The following is a 23,279-nucleotide window of genomic DNA, read 5'->3' as shown; positions in this document are numbered from 1 at the left end:
CGGTGGGCTATTATACGGTGTCCGGCACGAGTTTGGCACGAAGATGATGTCGCGAATATTATGTTAGCCTGTATCATATTGCATAATATGATAATAGAAGATGAAGGATTTGCGGCAGAGCAATGGGCGCCGGAAGAGGGTGCAAGTACAAGTCACGGTGTCGCCTCCGCGCCGATCCAGATGGGCGTACCACGGAGCAATGAATATTTGATCCAACGCTTCGCTGATATGCGCAGGACCACATCACATAACACACTGCAGGCCGATTTGATTGAAGAAGTGTGGGCACGTAGGGGAGGTAGTGGCGTTGTGTAAACTTGGTAGTGATTTGTACTAGATTCAATGTAGTGTGTGATTTTAATTTTAATTTAGTGTGTAATTCTAATTTTAATTTTAATTTGTATTTTAATTTGTATTTTAATTTGTATTTTATTTTTATTTTTAATTCGTATAGTCGGCTTCTTCTAATCCACTAAGAGCCCGATAAATTTGTTCTTAATTACTTGAAATATTATAAAATGAAAGTTGATTATAAAATTTGGGGCTATTGGAGGTGTCCACTATAGTGGCGGACACAAAATTTTGGGGCTATGAACAATAAAATTGGGGCTATGGACAAAAACTGAGGCGGGGCTATTGGGCGTGTCCGCCTTATAGTGGACACCGTTAAGGCCAGTATTTCATTCATTCAGGATGCATTTCTTTCCCACTTTTAATAAGTGAACCAAACAAACTTTTAAAAGTTGGCACGAGGACTGGTTACTGAGAGTCCACTCTCACTCTCAGAAATGGGCGATTTCACAGCAATGCTCTCACTCCCTCTCCTACTCTCTCTCGCTGCCCTCTGCTTCTACCCATCGACGATCTCCTCCATGCCCCCTCCTCGCTTCTCTCCAAAGTCTAAATATGCTCCTCGCTTTCTCGGAAAACCCTCTCGCTCTAATTATTCCGCTCCTACTTACCAATACGACACCCGCTACTTCGACCAAAATCTCGACCATTTCAGCTTCTCCAACCTCCCCAAATTCCGCCAGCGCTACCTCATAAACACCGACCACTGGGCCGGCCCTAGCCGCGCCGCCCCCATCCTCTTCTACTGCGGCAATGAAGGCGACATCGAGTGGTTCGCAGCCAATACTGGCTTCGTGTGGGAGATCGCCCCTCGTTTCCGCGCCATGATTGTTTTCCCTGAGGTATTATTACTATCTCCTCCCCCTCTTCCCTTACTCTCAATCGCTATATTTGTACCAATTTTTACTTGAGCAGTGGTAATTGTAACCTAGAATTTTTGAATTTGGGTACTGATTGATCATGCGTTTGTTGTGATTGATTATTTTAAAAATTTTGGTGTCAAAAATCAACAAAAATCAACATTGAGTTGAGCAGCATCGATATTATGGAGAGTCGATGCCCTATGGAAGTCAGGAGGAGGCGTATAGAAATACATCGACGTTGGCTCATTTAACTGCTGAGCAAGCCATTGCTGATTTTGCTGTCCTCATCACTGAGCTGAAAAGGAATATGTCGGCTCAGGATTGTCCTGTTGTGCTGTTTGGTGGATCATATGGTGGAAGTGAGTGTTCATGCATTTTTTTTTTCGTTGTGGAGATTCCTTAGTTTGGAAGTTTTGTGTGTTCATTGTAAGATCAGCTATAGTTTCTTCTTTAAACAGTGTTAGCATCGTGGATGCGCCTCAAGTATCCCCACATTGCCATTGGAGCCCTTGCTGCTTCAGCTCCCATTCTTCAGTTTGAAGATCTTGTGCCTCCGGAAACATTTTATCAAATTGTTTCCGATGATTTTAAAGTAGGTTTTCACCTTTACAGTGGTCCTATTACTTGATAACTATTGGCGTGTGTGTGTGTGTTAGATGTCCTTACTTCTGTTTGTTCGTTTGTTTGTCAGAGTGAAAGTTTTAGCTGCTTCAATACTATAAAAAACTCTTGGGATGTAATAGAAGCAGAGGGACAGAAAAAGAATGGGCTTTCATTCTTGTCTGAAACTTTTCGATTTTGCAAGTATGTGCTGCAAGTTTCTAGCTCGAAAGCTCCTTTTCCTCTGTTATGTTTCAATCTTGGTGATAGTTCTCGAGTTTGACATTGAATTTGAATTGACAGGAAACTCAAGAGTACTGCTGCTCTTTCTGACTGGCTATATTCTGCTTATAGTTATTTGGCAATGGCAGATTACCCATATCCTGCTGACTTTCTAATGCCAATGCCTGGAAACCCGATAAAGGAGGTTCGTCTGGCTCATGTTCAGTGTAAATGTTTCTATCATCAAGCGGATCGTACTCTAAGTTTAATAATAGCATTCTAGCTTGTCATCTCAGATATTGTTACTTAATGAGACGATGGGAGACTCCGTACTCACGTTCACATGGGAAAGTGTTTCACCTAAATTGGTGGTTCCATTAGATTGTTTATGTAACACTGAACTACATGTTTTGCATTTCTAAATGCTCATCTGTATAGCCTTCTTTGTCAGGTATGTAGAAGGATTGACAACTGTCCAGATGGGACTAGCATCTTACAACAAATATTTGAAGGTGTAAGTGTTTATTACAACTATACAGGAACCGTTGACTGCTTTGATTTGGACGATGATCCTCATGGTATGGATGGGTGGAACTGGCAGGTGCAAGTTTATGTCTTTTGCAATGTGATTCTTTTGCTTTCTCTAATAACAAAACTATATACTTAAAAGTACGGTGTACAGGAATATTAATGTATTTTCTGTATTTCCCAGGCATGCACTGAGATGGTCATGCCAATGGCTACCAGCAAGTACAGCATGTTTCCAGAATACAGTTACAATTACACTTCTTATGAAGAGTGGTGTCTGGGGGATTATCATGTCAAACCCAGGCCTAACTGGATAACCACTGAATTTGGTGGGCATGTATGTAAACTCTGTACAAAATATACTCTAATTCTTTATTCGTAGGTGAATCGATTTGTGAATATATTGTCTTCCCTTTTCCGTATTGTTCTTAATTGGCAGGAGCTTCACTTCTCTAAGAGGGTTCCTTACTAGCCATCTAATTTGAAACCCCCTTAACCTGATGACTCCCTAACTGAGCTTTTGCATGGAGTCTATTTTGATGAACGGACTTCCTTATAAGTATTTATGTGATCACCCCATGAAGCCCTCCCCTTGTTTTACTACTACTACTACTACGTTGTTTATACCATACGTTAGATATCAATCTCTGGTAGCAGTATATTGATCTGTTTTCTTATTCTTCCATATTCTCCTTTTTAAAGGGATTTAAGCATGCCCTCAAAACCTTCGGGAGCAACATCATATTCTCAAATGGGTTATTAGATCCCTGGAGTGGTGGCAGGTAACATATTATGCCTCTGTATTTATTGTTAGCTTGTTTTTGTACATTACTTAATAGAGCATTGATAAATCATTTATTTCGATAAAATGGTTTTGTGCAGTGTTCTGGAAGACATTTCTGAAAGTATAGTAGCTATTTTTACGAAAGAAGGTAACTATGTTAGAAACCAGTTTTATGTCGATTTAGTTGTGAATGTTACAGTTGACGATTTTTACCTTCTCCATTAGTTTTAGCAACTGGGATGATTCTGGAAACCAGATTTATGTTAATACAATCAGGAATATTATTAACAGTTTTACTTTGACTCCCTACTATTATAGATTGGACTAATAATACATACAGTAGGAGTGAGTATCTAAAGGTGTACATTTGTGCATATGTAAACTGATCTTTTTTTGATTGCTTATTAGGAGCTCATCACCTAGATTTGCGTCCATCCACGGCCGAAGATCCCGATTGGCTTGTGGAGCAAAGGGCAACTGAAATCAAAATCATCCGAAGCTGGCTAGATGAGTACTTAGAGAGAAAAAGAGCAGTTCTTGACATGTGAAAACCTCTTAATTTAACCTTCTCTCCTACCAATCTCTCTACTGAAAAACTGTTTGTTTTACTAGCTATTTTGGCTGAACACTACTTCCACGAGTTGGGAAATGAATTTCACTATTTCACTATTTCACTATTTCACGAGTTGGGAAATTACACTAAAAACCACTATTTAGTCGAAATAATGTACAGTGGTGATTAGTCCTGCCTTTATTCTATTGTCGATTGTTGACTTAATTTGCATTCAATAACAGACATTATTTTGGCATCCCATTTTTTCAAGGTAAATAGATTTCATGCAAAGGGCTTGTTCATTGCTGATGTGGGCTATTCAGGCCTTGGAATAGAATGAGAGAACGAAGTGATATTCTTAGACGCCATATGTGACTCGGCCGAGTAAGATCTTATGGATCGATTGGCATTGGCATAACTCAGTCGAGTGAGTTAAAGGTTAAACTCCATTGGGCCGAGTAAAATTTTCTGAACTAATGTAATGATAAGTCGTGTTTTAAGCCTTGGTTACTTGTCAGACGTGCTTTACCGAATATTATGTGCAAGAAAGTTGTTGAAGTGTGCAGGTCAAGGTTTAGATCATCCAGGAGGGAGTCGAAAATTATTCAAGTGAAAAGGACACTAAGAGGGTGCAATACTAGCTGGGATGCATGCCACAAAGCTTGAGCGGAGAGGGAAAGGAATTGCTAGAAAACGGTTTAACTATTGAAGAGGGGTAGAGCTGTTATTTCAGGAGAAGAAAAACCCTAAGCAAGTCACCCTATAAATAGAAGACCAAATGAAGAAGGAAGATATACTTGGAGACTAGCACCATTCACTCTCATTCCTCACTCTTAGTCCAGTTTTCACTTGGAATCTTTGGCAGCCTGCCAAAGGGGAGTTACCGTCCGTCACAGCCAGTTGTCGTTGTAGTCCAGTAGTTTATCAGTTCATCGCTCCGAGGAGCCAAACAATCTTACTTGATTTGTTTTCTTTAAGAATTCCCAGTTTACGTACTTGTTTTGTTGCATTTGATCTGGATTCTAGTAGTTATCTTAGTAGGAACATCTTTTGGTTGATGTCTTAAATGCAAAGGAGTTTGTTTCGGTTCTATTTCGTGTTTCCATCTCAATCGTGTTCTTATTCTGCCTGGTTAGCAAGATCTAGTAGTTTTACGTCGATTTCTGTTGCTACATGCTTGGATCTGTTTAGATAAGTTAGATCTAGATGTTCTTTCAAGTTTGTCCAAGTTTCAATTGTTTAATTCTTTTGAAGATGCATGGATGTGTGTTCTGTTCTCGTTCCACCACCTCACATGTTAGTCAGTTTAGGTATTTGTTGCTTCCTGCATGATTTAGTTGTCGTCGTTGAATAGGGATGTCAGGGTAGCCCGCTACCTGTGGGCTGGACCGAATAGCCCGCAAAATTTATAGGGTTAGGGCTGGAAATTTCTAGCCCGATAAAATTAAAACCCGATTAGACCGCACCAGAGTAACCCGCAACCGGTTAAGGCCAAACCCGAAAACTCGATGGGCTGGCCCGAAAATCCGATAAAATTTCTATTATTCTAATTTTGTACTCCTAATTCGACACTTCATTGATTAATTTTATAATATAGCTAACTAAAAAAATAACTTTTAATTTTATATTAAATACACAAATTATATATTGAATTTTTACTAATATAATAGTTTATCAATAAAATAAAAACTTAAATTTCAATTGAAAATTATTTAAATTTCTAAAATATGCATTAAATTTCACGAAATATCGCAAATATATGTATTTGATCATGTTTATGGTTGAGTTTAACCATATATCTCAAATTATCATAACTAAATATTTTACATTTTATGAATATAACTAATTTTTGTCATTATTTATTGTATTGATCACTTGTTAATCTTATAGGTTGCAACCCGATGGGCTAGCCCGAAATCCGAGATTTTAGGGTTAGGACTGAACTTTTATAACCCGAACGAAACCTCAACCCGATTAGCCCGCACCCGATTGACCTGCAACCCGAATAGGGCCGGCTCGAAACCCGATGGGTCGGCCCGATTGACATCCCTATCGTTGAATTTCTAGTTTAGATCTGGATTTTGCAACTTATTTGTGTGCTAGATCTGAGTGTTTGAGCTTGATTTTTTAGCATTCATCGATAGAATTTGATTATCTGCTCGTTTTTGTTGCTTGGTGAAGAAGACAATGTCACAGTCTAAGTTGGGACCACTTTGTTGCTTTATGCTTTTGTCCTTTCACCTTTTTCTGTTTTCTGCATGTCTAGGTAGTTAGCCATTTTTGTTATCCATTTGTTATCCATTTTTAGTAAATTTTCATTTTTCACATGCACACTAGTAGTCCAGTTCACCCATTACGTACACATTCCACAACATGAATCATTCAGTATCTTACTAGTCAGGATAGGCGAAAGTCCTAAACTATCTCACATCTAGTTAAAACTCAACCCTCGAAAGCGTGTAGCAAACCAACCTTCCAGAATGTCATGATCAGTGTATAACGCCTACATACATTTATGTGGGATCGGTCCTTTACTACATTATACTAGCTAGTAGAGTGTGTTGAGGTTTTGATAAAAAAAGATAGACATAGACCCAACGAGACAACTAGGTCTAGGTACCCTCCTAGCCAGTTGGGAACATTCACATACGGGTTTGTTCAGCATTTGGCGTGACTCGTGAAAAAAGCTTTAGAATCGCACAGTGCATGCAAATGAGATTAAACTAGCCAAGAAAGCAACAAAGACCTAAATGTGTCGTTAAGCACCGACTCTAGTTTTTCACAACTTTAACCCACTAGCTATTAACTATCATATGGAAGGGTTTTCAATCATATGAAGATGAATGGATTTTAACACGCATGCAATAACATTTTGGAAGTGTTTTTGGCTGCTGCCATGCATTATAGAGGGTTAAGTTTGTATCTACTATAAACTAGACTGAAAACATGGCATATTAACTAAACTGACCAGTTGGCTAGGGAGTAACATGAAGACTCGATATGCATAACAAAATGGGAAACAGAACACTGGACTGGCCAGGAAAGATACGAAACATTCATAGTTGAACAAAAGCAGGAATTTAACCACCAAGCGCATAAATCCACTAAAATTGAGTTGATTCACAAGAGAACACATATACTAAATAGATTGAAAGAAAGCAGGAATTTAAAAATTTCTTAAAACCTGTGTCGAGTCAAAATGGGACCTTAAATTGCAAACGAAGGGAGTACAAAAAAGCTGTAAAGCAGATCTGATCTGATTTTCTACACTCCTTCCTCTCCAAGAAATGTGAAAACGGAGCATTGAGTTTGCATGGATGAAAAATAAATAGAAGAATCAAATCTTAAACTAAACTAGAAAATGCAAGGAAATCTAGATATACTAAGATTCTACGTAAACAGGCTAACTTGCATTAGATCTGAACATTTCCAATCGATTAAAATGGAATTAAACGCACACAGAAATAACTCTAGACCTCTAGATATACTAACTTCACATGTAAAACCAGTTGTTGCAGCCTACAGGCATCCAACCGAAACAAGACTTATGCAGACATCTTAAAAGTAACATAAGCTTCAAATAACTTCCAAACATATCAATATCCAACAAAGTATTGCAAAATGACCAGAATATCCAAAACAAGTTTACTTAAGAGTGTTGAAAGTAAACGAACTAAAACATAATGTAAATGATTGTTTCTTTGCTCCTAAGAGTGGTGGTGCAGTCTTGAGCTTAATAAAAATACGACGACTGATAAGTCGCATTCTAGGCCTTGGTTACTGGTCAGTATAACGTGCGTAATTGGATTATATCTGCAAAATAGTTGCTAAAGTGTGCAGAAAAAAGGTCCTAGTCAGTACGAGAGGGTTCGGATAACTCAGGTGAAAAGAGCGCCATAAGGGTGCAATACTGACCAGGATGCATGCCAAAAAGACTCGAGATGGAGAAGAAGGATTGCTTGGAAGGATCAACCACAAACGAGGGCAAAAGAGTCATTTCACGCAGAGAGTCTACCCTAAAAAGCAAGGGCTGGCCTCCCTGTAAAAGGAAGCCACTTGGAGAGAGAATCATCATCGACATTCACACTTAGTTAGAATCTTCTCTCTCGGTAGTGAAGTTCCTTCAGCATCGTCCAAATCTTCTCGTTCCTCGCCACAGCCATGGTCACCTGAACTACCTCAGTCCACCGGAAAATTGCCTTCCATCATTCCAGCCAGTTCATTTCGTAGTCGTAGCAGTTTCATCGCCTGGAGTGGCAAAACAATCTTTATTCGCTTTCCTAGTTAATCTTTACTTGTTTTCCTTTCGTTGGATCTGTTGAAAATTCAGTACTTACTATCTTTTGAAGTGTTTGTTGTGACCCAAACGTTTTATGCAATGAAGTTGTTTTTATGCATTTCTTTCGGTTTGAATATGTTTTATTCTTCCTAGGTAGCTTAAATCTAGTTGTCGCGGTAATTTCTAAGTGTTGAAAGCATGATTTCATTTGGAGTTACTTGATCTGAGATTGTTAGTTAAGTTTGTTGTTTAGATTTAGTTTCCGAAGTGATTAAGTGTGAAATCTGAGTTTACGTGAATTCTGTCACCTTGCATGTTGCCCAGTAAGTGTAATTCTTGTTTTCACTGGATTAATCTTCGAATTTTAGAGTGTTACATTGTGGATCTGAATTGTAAAGTTGTTAATCTGCAGTTGTTATCAATGGAATCTGAGTTTGTTTGATTTTGTGCATATTTGTTGGAGAAGACAACATCCACATCCAAGTTTGGGACCACTTTTGCTTTTTAGTTACTTTTGCTTTTGTCCTTTACTTTTCTGCTGGTACCCTACAGACCTGACAGTGCAGCCACCAACCCACCACTTATTCTCTGATATTCCGTTTAGCCTTTTATAGTAACTATCTACTTTCCACACGTCTCTGAAACACCGTGTCCCCCACTCTCACGTACACAGCCACATGTCAATCCCCTTCACAACTCTCAGTCAGTAGAGTTCCACTTCTAACTCCTGTCTAGGTAGAATCTCAACCCAAGCGTGGTAGCTAACCAAACCCCTCCAGATTATCACCACAATTACCCAAGAACATCCATCTCTGTGGGATTCGACCCTTACCTCCACTATACTAGCCAGTAGAAGTGGGTTGAGGAATTTATTGATACCAGGTTCAGGTTGGCTGGGAATTCTATCCTGATCAGGTGGATACACCCTTGCTTGACACGACACCATGAACCTGCACGCATATCAACGACCATTAATAGGTGAATGTTCATTCCCTCCATGCTTGAAGGCCGAGAGCTTTGAAGAGTGGAGTAGAGTGAAGACCAAGAGCCTAGGATCTTGTGTGTGTGTTCTTCCTTCATGTTAAGTTCTCTTTCATAGGATGACTTGGGGCTCCAATCCCTAGGGTATTGTCCTACAGGCTTGACATTTGTACCCTTGTGAAGGGTTTCTTCTAGAAGCCTCGTTCATTAATACTCCATGCAGCACTGACACACTGATGATGCGTCTTCTTGGACAGTTGGGGCGTCACTTCTGTATATATACACCTTTTCGCTCAATCTGTACTCCTATTATCAGTGTGCACTCAAATTGACCAAGCGGCATTCCCGCACACTAAATTGACCGGTTTGTGCATTATCTCATCTAAAAAAATGAAATATGACAAAAAACCAATGCACGAAACATGCCTTATCAACTCACCTGAGTGAGTTTATAGACCAAATTCCACTAAGCCGAGTGTGATGTTCTAGATTAGATGACTTCGGCTTGGCTCAATCGAGTTGCTTCTAGGTGAAGCTCTACTCGACACAGTAGAGCTCTCTTAAGACTTTTGCTGCATGTGCTCACATTTTAAGTTTGTTTTCGCATGTTATCTTAATACATTCTCAACAAACTCGTTAAACTTTCATTTGTAACATAATTGGTCGAAAACTAAGGATTCGAGCCATAAAACTCAATAATATGTGCATCAAACATCCAATCATAATACTACGAGTTTATCACGAATGTTCCTTTAAAGCTAAGAGACGTCTCTCAAATCATCAAAGATCAAATCAAATTAACATGTAACCTACAATTTGGTGCCAAGTACTGCCAATCCTAATTATGTGTTGATATTTGTTCGTTCTCTTCTTCTTTCTTTCTTTTTTACTCTCTCCGTCCACGAAAAATAGGACACATTGTGAATTACACGAGTTTTAATGTGAAATTGATAAAGTAAGAGCAAAGTAGTGTTATTGGAATGTGGGGTCCATATTATTAGTAAGAGAAAAGGGAAAAAAGTAAGATTAAAGGAAAAAAGTAAGAGAGAAGTAGTGTTAGTGGAATGTGGGGTCTATATATATTATTAGTAAGAGATAAGAGAAAAAAGTAAGAGAGAAGTTGTTGAAAACTTTCATTTTTTAGATGTGCTCTATTTTTCGTGGACAATCAAAAATGGCAAATGTGGTCTAATTTTTTGTGGACGGGAGTATTTATTTTAAGTCTGTCTTTCTCTCGCTCTTCATTGATGGATTTCAACCGAAATTTTCGTTTAGTTATTTTTTTAAAACGGCCATAGATAAGTGATAAGACTCGTTTCATGCATTGGTTATGGGGAGGATTTCTAAATTTTCGGGGAGTTAATGTGCAAATTTGAGTTCAGGTGTGCAGGAATATGCTACGCTCAGCAAATTGTGTTAGCTGGCATGAGTAGATGCAATAGGAGTGAAAATGGAGTGAAAACTGTTGTAAGCACCAAACTGATCGAGGAGAATCAGAGCAAATGAAGACAGCAGCATGGAGTAAGAGGAAAGGAGTAAATCTTGAAGACACCCTTACTTTTAAGGATACAATTGTCAAATCAAAAGGAATATACCCTAGGGATTTGGGCCACAAGCCTCCCTATATAAGGGGATGAACATCAAAGGATGGAGCAGCTCTTAGAGCATCCACAGTGGGGCGGACGATAGCGCGCCTGATGCATCGGGCTCGCTATCGTCCGCCACAGTGGCTCCGCGGACAACGAACGATGCGTCGTCTGTGCCTTACGCTTAGTCTGCGGACGAAGCGCGGACAATAGGGCATCGTCTGTGCCATCGTCCGCCCACTGTGGGTGCGGCGGACGATGCAACGCGTTTTTGTTTTTTTTTTTAATTTGAAAATTTTCTATTTAAACATCGATTGTCATTCTATTTTTCATACGAACATTTCTCGCATCTCTCATTTCTCTCATCTCTCACGTTTCTCCATCTCTCACAAACCAAAATGAACCACGACGACGACCGGAGTTCCTCGGAGGACGGTAGTCCAACCTTGACTCGAGCCTTAAATGCAGTTGTGCACGATGCAATGGCGGAATGCTTAGCCATAATGCAACGCGAGGAGGCGGAAGCGGCAGTGGCGGTGGCGGAGCAGATCCGCAGGCCTATTCGACGTCGGGCGTTTGTCCCACGCGAACACGACGTAGTTCATGAACGTCTATTTACAGACTATTTTGCCTAGCAACCACGGTGTGGCCCGACGGTTTTCCGCCGCCAGTTTAGAATGCCTCGTTACCTTTTTCTCAGCATTGTCCATACGTTGGAGTCACGTGATGAATACTTCCAGTATCAGGAAGATGGCATCGGCAGACCCGGACTTACGCCATTGCAGAAGTGCACAGTTGCACTCCGTCAGTTGGCCTACGACACCAGCGCTGACATGTTCGATGAGTACCTCCACGTCGGGGACACAAACACAACAGGCAGCGAGTGCCTGAAGAGATTTTTTAGGGGAGTTGTGGAGGCCTACAACGACACATATTTGCGAAAGCCGATAGCTGTAGATTGCCAGGGCCTAATGAGAATGCACGAGACGGTGCACGGCTTTCCTGGGATGCTAGGGAACATCGACTGTACGCACTGGGCGTGGAAGAATTGTCCGACGGTGTGGAGAGGCCAATTCACTAATGGATACAAGGGCAGCCACCCGACGATGATCCTCGAAGCCGTCGCTGACCATCGGCTCTGGATCTGGCATGCTTACTTCAGTGTAGCCGGATCGAACAATGACATCAATGTCCTCAACTCATCCACCATCTTCACCGAGCAATGCAACGGCAACGACCCGGCCATCGAGTTCACTGCCAACAGGCGCCAATACCACATGGGGTACTACTTGGCCGATGGCATATACCCAAGGTGGCCTGTTTTTCTGAAGACGATCAGCTGCCCAATTGGTGAGAAGAGAGTTTTATTTGCGCAAAAGCAGGAGGCGGCGCGAAAGGATGTGGAGCGGGCATTTGGTATGCTCCAAGCACGGTGGGCAATAGTGAAAGGGCCTGGCCGTCTCTGGTTCAAGGAAGTCCTTACCGATGTCATGTATGCGTGCATAATCTTGCACAACATGATAGTCGAACATGAAGGTGGGAGCATCACCGATTGGACCGATGACGAAAGTGCATCTAGCTTCTCCAGCACGGCACCGAGCCCCCCGCTCGAGGATTACCGAAGGGCTTCAATGAGGTTCTATCTAGACAGGCCTCAATGCGCAACCAACACGACCATGCGCAGCTCATGAACGACATGGTTGAAGAAGTGTGGGCCCGTAACCCTCGTCGATGAGTTTGCGTTTTTTTTAATTCGCATTGTAATATGTATTAATTTTATAAATGAAATGAAGGTTTTCCCCAATTTTTGTAGTTATTTAAGTATTCAAATAGAAGAAAATGCTTAGGGCGCCCCACTGCAGGTAGAAGGGTAGGAGGATAAAATGCTGACATGGGGGTGCATAGGGCGGGCTTTAAGGCGCCCCACTGTGGATGCTCTTAGCTCTCGGCTTCCTCAGTTTCTCTTATTCCGGAGCTCAACTCACTCCAAATTTCATGTCTCAGTTCCTGCTGCACACTTGGAAGGGGGATTTCTATTCCTGCTGGCATTCTGTGTCCCACCTCTCTTAGGAGCGAAGAAACAATCTCTATATTCTGTTTGTTGTTTTAAACCTCATGCTTTGAAAAGTTGATGGTATGTGAACATCTTGTTAGTTGATTTCCGTAGTTGTTTTGTTGCTGAATCTGAATCTAGACTTTGGATTGCGTTGAATCTGGTTTGAATACTGAGTAATGGAAGTTCCAGTTGGTGTTTTGTTGGATTTTGTCTTGTTGAGCTTAGTTTACTCTTTGTTGGATGCTTTTCACAATTGGTAGTTGTAGGATGTTTAGATCTAGTTTGTTGACGTTCAATTTCGTAGGTCCAAGCTTGATTATGTCTGATTTTGGTAGATCCATGTTGGCTCAATGTGTGATTGCGTAGATGTGAAATCCTCTGTTTAGAATCTGCATGATTAGGGAACACGTACTATGGATTATATGACTTAATGGAGATCTGCATGATTTTCTCTAGAATTCGCTTGATTTGTTATTGGAGATCTCCGTTTGCCCATTTGAATACAGGTGGTAAAGTGTTGACACGTAGTGATGGACTTCATACTTCTTCATCAAACTTTTCATCATCCAGTTGTGGAAATGTGCTCCTATCGATGGTAGCAGCGTTTCTCAAGTCCACAAATACTCTCTCTGTCCCACAATAAGAGTCACATTTTTACTTTCACCACAAATGTTAAGTAAGTCTCGTATTCCAATAACTCATTTCACTCGTATTCTATTATAAAATCAATATAAAAAAAGTGAATTTCATATTTAATTGACTCCCACTGTATGACTCCTTTGCTATATAAATAACATCTCAAAGTATTCCAACAAAAACCGGTGCCGCAGTGTCGATTGCATTTCTTGCGGAGTTCTATTTTATAAGTACAAACTTATTTCAATTCAGTTGAAACAAATTTTTGATAACCAAAATTAACCTACACAAAAAGGGATCTTGAACTGTCGTGATTCGTGAATATTTTTAATGGGACTGAATAACTATAATCATCCAAAAATCAATCTTTATTTAATTTGACCAAATTAACGCCCAGTTAAGCAATGCAAACACCCAAGAGGGTAGTTGGCTGTGCTGGGAACTAGGGGTGGCAAATCGTGCGTGTCGGGTCGTTATCGTGTCGACACGATAACGACACGAACACGATAACAACAAACACGAACACGACCCGTTAAGAAAACCTCAAACACGAACACGAACACGACACGAAACCCTCAGACACGAACACGACACGAACACGACACGAACCCATTAACGACACGAACCAATTTGGGTCAACACGACACGATAACAACACGTACACGAGATTACACGATAACGACTCGATAACAACACGACCTGATAACGGTTAAACCTATTAAAAATGAAAATAATAAGAATTAATAATATTAAAATATTATTTGTTAACGGATAACACGAACACGACACGAACACGACACGGACACGTATTGTTAACGGATAACACGACCCGACACGAACACGACACGAACACGACACGAAATTTTCGTGTCCTTAACGGGTCGACCCGATAAGGACACGAACCCAATAAGCTCTGACCCAAACCCATTATTTTCGTGCCGGTTCGTGTCGTGTTATCGTGTCGTGTCAAAAATTGCCAGCCCTACTGGGAACTGAGAAAAACTCAATGAAGGGTTTATTCCAAATGGGAGAAAGTAGATGGATGGGAAAGACGATGGCCATCTCCACAATATCTCTTCTACTCATCTCCTTTGCAGCTTCTCAATCTCAGGTAATCTTTTTCTCTTTCAAGATCCAAATACCATATCATCCTCCTCCCAGAAGGGGTGAAAAAAAGAAGAATCTTCAGCTTTCTATGTGTTTCGAAATCATTCACAAAATTAAGGAATTCAACATACCCATACTTTTTCTTTCTTGATTCATGCGTGTTTCTTTTAGAATTCATTTGCTTTGACTTCATAAATCAGGGCCGGTTGGTTTCTTGGATTTTTATGCTTGCTGTGATTTCACATTGTAGAAAATGCTAAACAGATAAGCCAATTATGTCGACCATCATGTCGATTCACTTTACCAGGGAGTCATGTAATGTTTACCAAAGCTTATACTTAGATAGGAATAAAGATTTTGAGGGAATTTTGGTGTGGAATTTAAGCTGCTACCCAAAAATCAAATTTTGTGCTATTATATATAGTAAAAGGTTTGCACATTGTAGGCTTCCTTCTACTTTTTTGTTCATCTTCATCGTCATCTTCGTGTGCTTATCATTCTTGCTATATCAAGTGTGTTACTTGATGTAAATTGGGTAATATGTTCATGTCTTGACATGTTATTTCACTATTCAGCCGGAGCGGATCACCTACAATAAAATAAAATAATCTTATAAACATGAGCAATTTTAATAAGTGATGGTGGGATTATTTTATATTATTGTGAGTGTGGAGTAGGAAATGGATTGGTGTTTTGGAGTAGGCAGCTTAATTAGAATGTATGATTCATTGAGCAACTTCATTTTATATCAATTGAGTTTGTGGTCAAGTCATGTTAAGTTGCAAATGATAGAACCATGAAGGTGTTTGCAATAGTTTCTCTTTCCGTATGAAGAGTACTCAATTTCACACTTGAGAATTTAACACTTGCAGTTTTACTTTTTGCCACAGGATATCAACAGTGGTACTTCAAGGTAAATTATCAGTCATTTCTGTTAGATTTGTGGATATTATCTATTAGGTTAATCGTATAGTTGCAAAATTATGACTAATTACAATCTAGAAGAGTGTAAATAGGTAGAATATGGATCTGTTTGAAGAATGAAGAGTGGTTGTTATGTATGGAACAATTATTGTTGCCTCGTAAAATGCTCGTATTAGAATAGAGGTGGATTGTATTAAAAAATTTCTGTATCACTGGCAGTTAGAAACTTTAGCTCTCCCAGGTTTTTAGTTCACATGCCTCCTCAAATTCCTTTAGCTAGCGGTCTGATTTCGTCTCCATAAACTTTCGTTTTGCTTTGAAAAGTACAAATTACAAATAATGCCCAAATTCACGAACAATAACTACATCTAGATCTCCAATCTCTAGGAGAGTTATCCAATACACATCTTTAAGGATCATACCGTGTCTACCATTAGTCTTGTTTTGAAGAACTATAGTAGCCGTATGGTGTTGGGTCATGATTGAATAACTTTTTTGGTAATGTGGTTATCTAATATTTCTATACTTTCATCACCATATACTTATTACTTGGCCATAAAGGTCCACTTGCAGCCAGTGGTGTTCTCACCTCAAGAATTTTAACATTTCACCTCCTCAAAGAAAGCGTTTCCTGGTGTGGTTGGCTCAGAGCCTCAAGAACGACTGTCATTGTTCTAATTGCTCTGAATACAGAGATAATTTTTTTGTTAAAAAAGTTATAATTGTGATGCGTGCTATGAGTCTTGACACCCTTTCAATGCAAGCTAGAATCAATAAAGAGGATGTGTAATGTGTAATGGTGTTATCTAATCACGTATCTGTTTCTTTTCTTTCCATTTTTGTATTACACTATCTATACTTCATTGATATGTTTTTGCCTCCGATTTCCTGGTACAAATGATGGATGAGGTTGGGTTTTGATTTCAGTCATGTGAAGGTTATAATTGTGTTGATTATCTTTGAATATGATGGAGGCCTTGAGGTTCAGTTGGAGGCTGGAAAATGTCCTAGGTGTGGTCTTAGTTTCATGATAGAGGTTGTCAGTGCTCAATGGAAAAATGGCAAGTGATAATAAATATTGACAATTGTATCAAGAGACTTGATGTGTGCGGTCAATGGTGAAGGGTGTTTGGATCATAACTTGCAGTAAGATTTCAGTTCCTTCGCTAGAGACTTAAACAATAAGATAATTTCCATAATCATACTCAGACCCGACAATCAAGCAAATTGTGTAGAACTGTAGGTTAGAATGGGACGATGGGAAGGTATGCGCAAGACCACTGTAAAGTTCAACTCTAAAAGGAATCCAGCGATTGAGCCTTGGGATATGATGGATATAGATTACATTCTAAATGAATTAAATGACGAGATAGATCGATTAGGAGTAGCATTCCCTCCAAATTATTCATTTTCCATGATGATCATGCAAGTAAAAAAGATATGATTGCTTGAATGTGGTTGTCATATTGGGCGTAATCTCAACTATGTTGTTTTAATGCTTAGAAATCTTAAAGAAGGACACCAAGAAGTTCATTGCTCAAGAGAGAGGAGTCGAGCAGCCTGGAAGATCATAGAGGAGGTATCAAGAACTGCAAAGCATATTGTTTGATATATGTAGAGGCCTTCTTTAACTTTGAACTATTTATGATCCAGTATCTTACACCTTTTGTGGAGAAAGAGAAATATCAACTTCCAAGCAGATGCAGGCTCCATCCAAGCAGCGATTTATTCAGGGATCAGGAGGAGCATAAAACTCACTTTGACATAAATGATTGGCGATGTGGTTATTGTAAGAAAATCTTCCGAGCAGAAAAATATTTGGATCAGCATTTTGACAACAGGCACTACAATCTTCTAAATGTTGTATGTGACATTGTCTTAATCTTTAGTGTGCTGGTTATCGGATTCAAGATGCTCTTATTTTAAGTTTTGTGTTGGCAATAAGAGATGATATTATGTGAGGCCATCTTTATATGCTTGTTAGCATGCTTACTAAGTTCGTAAGGTTCTCTACTCACATATATTTTCAAAAAATCATCTCGTTTCTTTAATAACTTCTAGTTTCTGTGAATAAGCCCTTCTATCTCGGTTTGTTAAAATGTTCAGATTCTGTCATCCATGGATCTTGAATCAAGAGTTTTATGGTTCTGGACCGAACTCTAAATTGGGCATGACTCTTCTTTTCTATATTAACACAGAAAGTAAATGGATCGTCTGAATTTAATTTCTTTCTATTAATTTTACACTATCATCCATATGTGATAATTCAGAACCATTAGGAATTACTCTTCATCCCCTGGAATTATCTTGCATAATGAGAAAATTGACGATTGAGTGTCTGGACCAGGAGATCAGTTCGATATTATTATTATGTTGTTTCCTTTGTTGCATGCCAGAATTCAGGGTTGCATTGAAATGTGTATATATATGATACAACTTTACTGGTTTCTTTACCTTCAGAGTCATGGCAAATGCTTGGCGGATTTATGCGGAGCTTTGCATTGCGATTATGTGATTAATTCACAATTGCATAAAGCCAAGTGTACTCCTGGAGCTGCTTCAAGGAACCGTCACTTGTGTGAGGTTGTCCCGTATAAGATATAAGGCTTTCCTAGCAATATGACCTAATCATCTAAGGCACTCTTTTCTTCTTTGCAGGATCTTGCAAACAACTGTTTTCCTGTGAATAAGGGCCCATCGGCTACTCGCCTACATGGTACCTCTTTTCTCACTCCTGAAGCATGAAACCTCTTTGGTCAAATCATGTTAATTTACAACATCCTTCTCTTAATGTTCTTCCAGAATTCTTTTTACATCAGTTCTGCGATGCACATACTTGTTCAAAAGGAGTAAAACCGTTCTCTCGGGGAGGCAAGGTATGTGGTTACTCCTTGAGATCCAGGTTGCAAGTGTACGAAAAATTTAATTTTCTGCTACAGGGATGATAAAATTTTCCTCAAACAAAGATAATTGCTCACGAAAATAATACTATGCAATAGTTTTGTCTCATTCTTTTCCGTTGCAGAAGCATAGCAGCATATTGTACTTGGCGGCTTCGGTACTGATATTGATGTTCGTTCCTATATTTTACTTACTTGTGTACCTGTCTCGGAGGTACTGTCTTTTTCTATAAATCTAGTCACACATCAAATGACTTCAAGTTAAAATGAATGTGTAAAACCTCATGGATTTGGCTATATACCCAGGGGGAAAAAAGGAACGACACAGCTCACGCGCGTAGCAAGACCTGGGAGAAAACCAAAACCCTCTTGATGGAATCAGGTAATTTAACTTTCCCTAATCTTGCAACATAGGGTGATTATTGTCATAGTTTCATTTCCTCTCTAGTTTGTGATATCTCTCAACTATGCATCTTAAAGTGAATTTATTTGATTGATATATTTGTCTTAAAATTCACAAACTTTGGGCGAATTTTGGTAGTTCCCACAAACCTTGGATGTGATCTTAAAAATCAAACTTTTAAGGGTGCAATTTTCCCAACCCGACCCAAATAGATGTATGTGGCTTAGTCTGAATTATACATGAAACAATTCGAGATTGGATAATATGTAAATATGCAATGTAGATCAGAATGACCTGATCCGTCGTGGAAAATTGGCACAGATTTTAAACTTTGTGATTAACATCCTGATTTGGTTCCTTGAAGTATTCTTGGAATTCAATCAACTTTGGTTTTTAACTTGTGTCAATGAGAAGTCACTTCAACATGCATGTGATTTATATCCTTGTATGCTCTTTATCTGTTTTCAGGTGAATGAGCACGGCACATGCACAATATCTTGCTGTCCGATTCAGATCTGCAGTTGAGGCGTGTTCACCGAGAATAACCCCAAGATTCTGGTGATATAACAACTGAAAATTAGCTGCATTGCTTTATTTTCTTTTCTTTTCTTTTCTTTTCTTTTATAATTGTTGTGACACTGCTTCATTGAACACATCTTGTAGACTAGTTTAAAAATTGAGGGCTCTGTACAATGCTCTTAAGTGTATATACAGCTTACAAATTACACAGATTTTTCTTCGTTATTTTTGACAAATGGTGTTGAAACTGAGTTGAGTAGCTTCAGCTACCTGCCATTACTAATCATCATTACTTCTCTCTCTTAATTCATATTCCCAAAGTTCCTATTTATATGAGATGATTTTACTCGAATGAATATTGAGCATATATAGGAGAAAAAGTCTTGGGTAACCGTAATTATGAACCTCACGTGTAGATTCACATCATTGGGTTACAAGAGTCCTGAGTTCTAAATGATTGGCTTAACTTTATTTGTTTCCTTTCTTTTGCCTTGACATATTTGTGATCAAGGTGGAGTTATTGCTATTGGATTGAGCTGGCAAGTTATATACTTGGAGATGACCCGTTCCTTTAGCAACATGAGATTTTATGCAATTTTATTTTGTGTATTAAGTAGAAAGAATAAAGTAAGAGAGAGGAAATAAAAGAGATAAAAGAGTTTTCATTTTTTGTCATTATGATTGGGACAAACAAAAAGGAAAATAGGTTATCTTTAATGAGACGGAACATCAATTCTCTCCGTAAAATACAAGTGAACATTCCTTGATTTGAATATTCAATTGTATGACTGAAATTTATTATCATGTTTTTGGTATAACTGGAGACCTTGTTTTTTTCAGAAATAATATAAATCAATGAAATAGTACTTTAATTCATGGATAGAGGGAGTGTATAACTCATTAAACTCACGTTCTTTTATAAAACCTTATAAAGTGGTACCCGCATTCCACTAACTTTTTCCAACCCACTTTCCTTCTCATTTCTTAAAACTCGTGCCCGGTCAAAATGGTACTTTAATTCATGGACAGAGGGAGTGTTATTTAGTTGTTACTCCCACCATCCTTCACTAAGTGATGCATTACTCTTCGGCAAAAGTTTTAAGAAAGCGGAGTTTTGTTAGTTAAGTGGAGAGTATAAATTAAGAATAGATAAAAAAGTTGAGATGAAAAAGTAAGAGAGAGTGCCAAAAAAGGAAATGACACACTTAGCTTGAGATATCCAAAAAAAATGTGAATCACTTGAATGGATCACATCATCTTGATTGGAATTACATAGTGTGTGTGTGATACGAAAATATCTCTACGAATATCCACATATCTCTATTATTTAGTTTAGTATTGATTTAACATATATTTCTCATATATTATTAGGATCTTTATTTTCTTGTTCTCTAAGTTATGGTAGCCTTATAAATAGGAGGCATTGTATTCTTCCCATTCAATCAAGAAATAACATATTTTTCCTACTTTTTTTGTCTTCTTTATTTTTTTGCAAACCCTAGTTTGGAGCTGATCCCGGAGAAAGCCCGAGACGTCCATTGTTATCTTCTCGCCGTCGATCTCTCGTCGACGTCGAAACCTTGTTAGGGGAGAACACCATTAACAATTGGTGCTTTCATTGTCGTACTCATGACTCGTTACACCAACGAGGATATCATTTCCCTATGTGACCGGATAATGGCTTTCTGCATCAGATTAAACAGGCGGTTGGATGCAGCTCACCCATGGCAACAGGAGCGTGCCTCCTTTTACCAGCCAGACCGGTACCCTCCTCCACCTGATCCAGATCCACCTCATGCCCTTCCGGCATACGCCCACCACGCTGTCACGCCGCCTCCTTATCAACCGCCTGACCCCCTTGATTGGCAGCACCTCCAGTTTAAGGACCTTCGACCACCAGTTACTGCACCGCCCTACGACACCAATGATCAGTTCCGCCACCATCATTGGCACCCACCGCTGCAGCCCACACACCGCCCTACCTCCTGGGACCCACCTGGACAACATGGATCTTCGACATATGAGCATCCGTCCCTTAACCGCAGCCACCGCCAACCACCACAGCCGAGTCCGTTCCAACAGCACGCCTATTGGCAGCAACACCATCAGCACCAGGAGCCCGTGCTCGACCAACCACTACTGCAACGCTGGCCCGCCTGTTGCCATCCCCCGAGCCACCACCGTTCAGCAGCACCGATGCCTGCTACTCCGGCACCAGCCCCGATCTCCCTGCCTTGCAGCCCAGATATAAGGTATGGTTCAATATAGTCCCTTGCCGATGATATTGATAATCGTGAATCAGTGCAATCTCGTCAAATTTATTATGATGATATTGTAATTGATCAATTACTTAATCAAGATCCAATTGGTGAGGAAGAGGTATTGACAGAAGTTGAGGAATTTTTGCAAGTATCCGATGAAACATAATTTGATCTGGATCTGTCGAATGTGATTGCACAGATAAAAGATGTTATTCATTCTAGTGTTGATGTTAGTGGATCAATTTATGGCAATAATGATTCATGTACTGCCGCTGGATTGATTCTTGCGCGCCGAAAACATGATGGGGAGCATGATAGGGTGTATAGTACATTGTTAAGCAACTGGATAGATTCTTTTTTGTTGAAAAAGGACAGAGAGGGTCTCATAGAGGAAGTTAAGAAGGTAATTTCCTGTGTATATGTGGATTTGCATGTCAGTGATGTTGCAAGTATTGTTCAGCATTCAACAAGGCTCGACGCCGATGCTCGGTTAATCCCTCCGTGCAAGGACACGTCGTCACCACAGTCGTGTTTGGGGATTCAAGGATGTTTAGACATGCTCTCTGTTTTGGGGCTGAATAATAGGAAGCACGATATGGATAGACATAAGTCACCATTCACTCTCGCAATAGTCACACACCATGGTTCATCCAATCTTCAATTTGGGTTGCAAGGGGTTCATGATTTACAGTCTGCTACAGATGAGGGTGGTAGGCTATTGGAGTTAGATACGAGTTGTAAATGTCTGCCCAAGGAGAAGACCGAGAGCATTGCTAATGCTGGATTGAAAGCGGGGGATGTCATGCCGGAGTTAGACGTTTCTCGACTTTCCTTTCCCAAGTATGAATTGGCATATGTGTTGGATGAAGGCACGCAGCTAGCAAAGGTGGTTTCAGTGGGCAATGCTTTCGACCTGGCCGTTTTGGAGGATCGGGTTATTGAACATGGTTTTAGAGACGTTTTTTATCACTTAAAGGGCCACAGACGGAATTGTTTGTTTTACACCACCTTGCTCAAAGAGGTTCAGAATTTTGCAAGAAGTGCAATTTTAAACCCTGTCATGGTCAATGTAGGATGGACTGGTGCGGCAAATTCGAATGGGATTCAAGAAGTTGAATGTGTCAAGCAAGAGGCAACAAGCATTTACCTTCTCAGATGTTTTCAGAAGACATCACCTCCTGTTCTAGTACTGTGTGAGCACGAAACAAGTGGAGATTTTGTTGTTAAATGGAGCTATAAAACTGATGAGGCAGATTGGGAGTCATGCAAATATAGTTGTAGCGGTTGCAAACGATCTCACGAAAGGATTGAGACATATGTTAGAACTCTTAAAGGATATTCGATGTGTCGATGTTGTTCTAATTTGTTGGTGAAGAATCATACTCACACTTTTGTCAACACAATTGGTGAACTTGATTTCAACTTTCCAATTGGAGCACCACTTCTGATGAGCGCATTCTTGATAACAATGCAACTAGAGCCTTTCGATAAAGCAGATGTTTATTTGAGTGGTCCAATAAAAAACTATATCTTGAAAAAGGGTGGCAGGTTCCATTTGAGGTGGCATGGGGACAAATCCTTTATGATTACGTTGTTGATGGAAATGCATATGTACAGGAGCTTGCCATGTCGAAGGATACTGAAAAGAAACTCATTAAGACTGATGTTTATGTGGCGAAGGAAATAGGCACCTGTGTTATTGTCCAGCTTGCAGGATTTGCAAGGA

The 23,279-nt window shown here is 39.6% G+C and overlaps 2 protein-coding genes across 6 annotated transcripts; both read left to right on the top strand.

The window, feature by feature from the left end:
* The first annotated feature begins 731 nt into the window (after positions 1-731).
* Positions 732-4,157, top strand: LOC121765793 (lysosomal Pro-X carboxypeptidase-like). Of its 4 annotated transcripts, none has more exons than XM_042162029.1 (11): positions 732-1,193; positions 1,387-1,573; positions 1,673-1,806; positions 1,906-2,018; positions 2,118-2,241; positions 2,333-2,383; positions 2,488-2,637; positions 2,749-2,901; positions 3,267-3,346; positions 3,447-3,496; positions 3,757-4,157. In XM_042162029.1, exons 1-11 carry the CDS (start codon positions 789-791, stop codon positions 3,894-3,896), a joined length of 1,587 nt encoding a protein of 528 aa, XP_042017963.1. In that variant the 5' UTR covers positions 732-788; the 3' UTR covers positions 3,897-4,157. The 4 variants fall into 4 exon arrangements, with proteins under 4 accessions (XP_042017963.1, XP_042017962.1, XP_042017961.1 ...); XM_042162028.1 differs by having other exon boundaries at positions 2,333-2,404; XM_042162027.1 differs by having other exon boundaries at positions 2,333-2,407.
* A 10,311-nt stretch (positions 4,158-14,468) lies between these two features.
* LOC121766110 lies at positions 14,469-19,528 on the top strand. 2 transcript variants are annotated; one of them, XM_042162453.1, is made up of 10 exons: positions 14,469-14,550; positions 15,437-15,459; positions 16,974-17,049; positions 17,124-17,333; positions 17,931-18,053; positions 18,129-18,186; positions 18,273-18,346; positions 18,496-18,584; positions 18,677-18,752; positions 19,242-19,528. In XM_042162453.1, exons 1-9 carry the CDS (start codon positions 14,482-14,484, stop codon positions 18,741-18,743), a joined length of 789 nt encoding a protein of 262 aa, XP_042018387.1. In that variant the 5' UTR covers positions 14,469-14,481; the 3' UTR covers positions 18,744-18,752; positions 19,242-19,528. The 2 variants fall into 2 exon arrangements, with proteins under 2 accessions (XP_042018387.1, XP_042018386.1); XM_042162452.1 differs by having other exon boundaries at positions 14,491-14,550; positions 15,419-15,459.
* The last annotated feature ends 3,751 nt before the right edge of the window (positions 19,529-23,279 follow it).

This window comes from Salvia splendens, chromosome 14, assembly GCF_004379255.2.
Source record: "Salvia splendens isolate huo1 chromosome 14, SspV2, whole genome shotgun sequence".
Lineage (NCBI taxonomy): Eukaryota > Viridiplantae > Streptophyta > Magnoliopsida > Lamiales > Lamiaceae > Salvia > Salvia splendens.
Note: the sequence above shows the minus strand (reverse complement) of the source record. Positions and strands in the feature narration are given on the sequence as shown.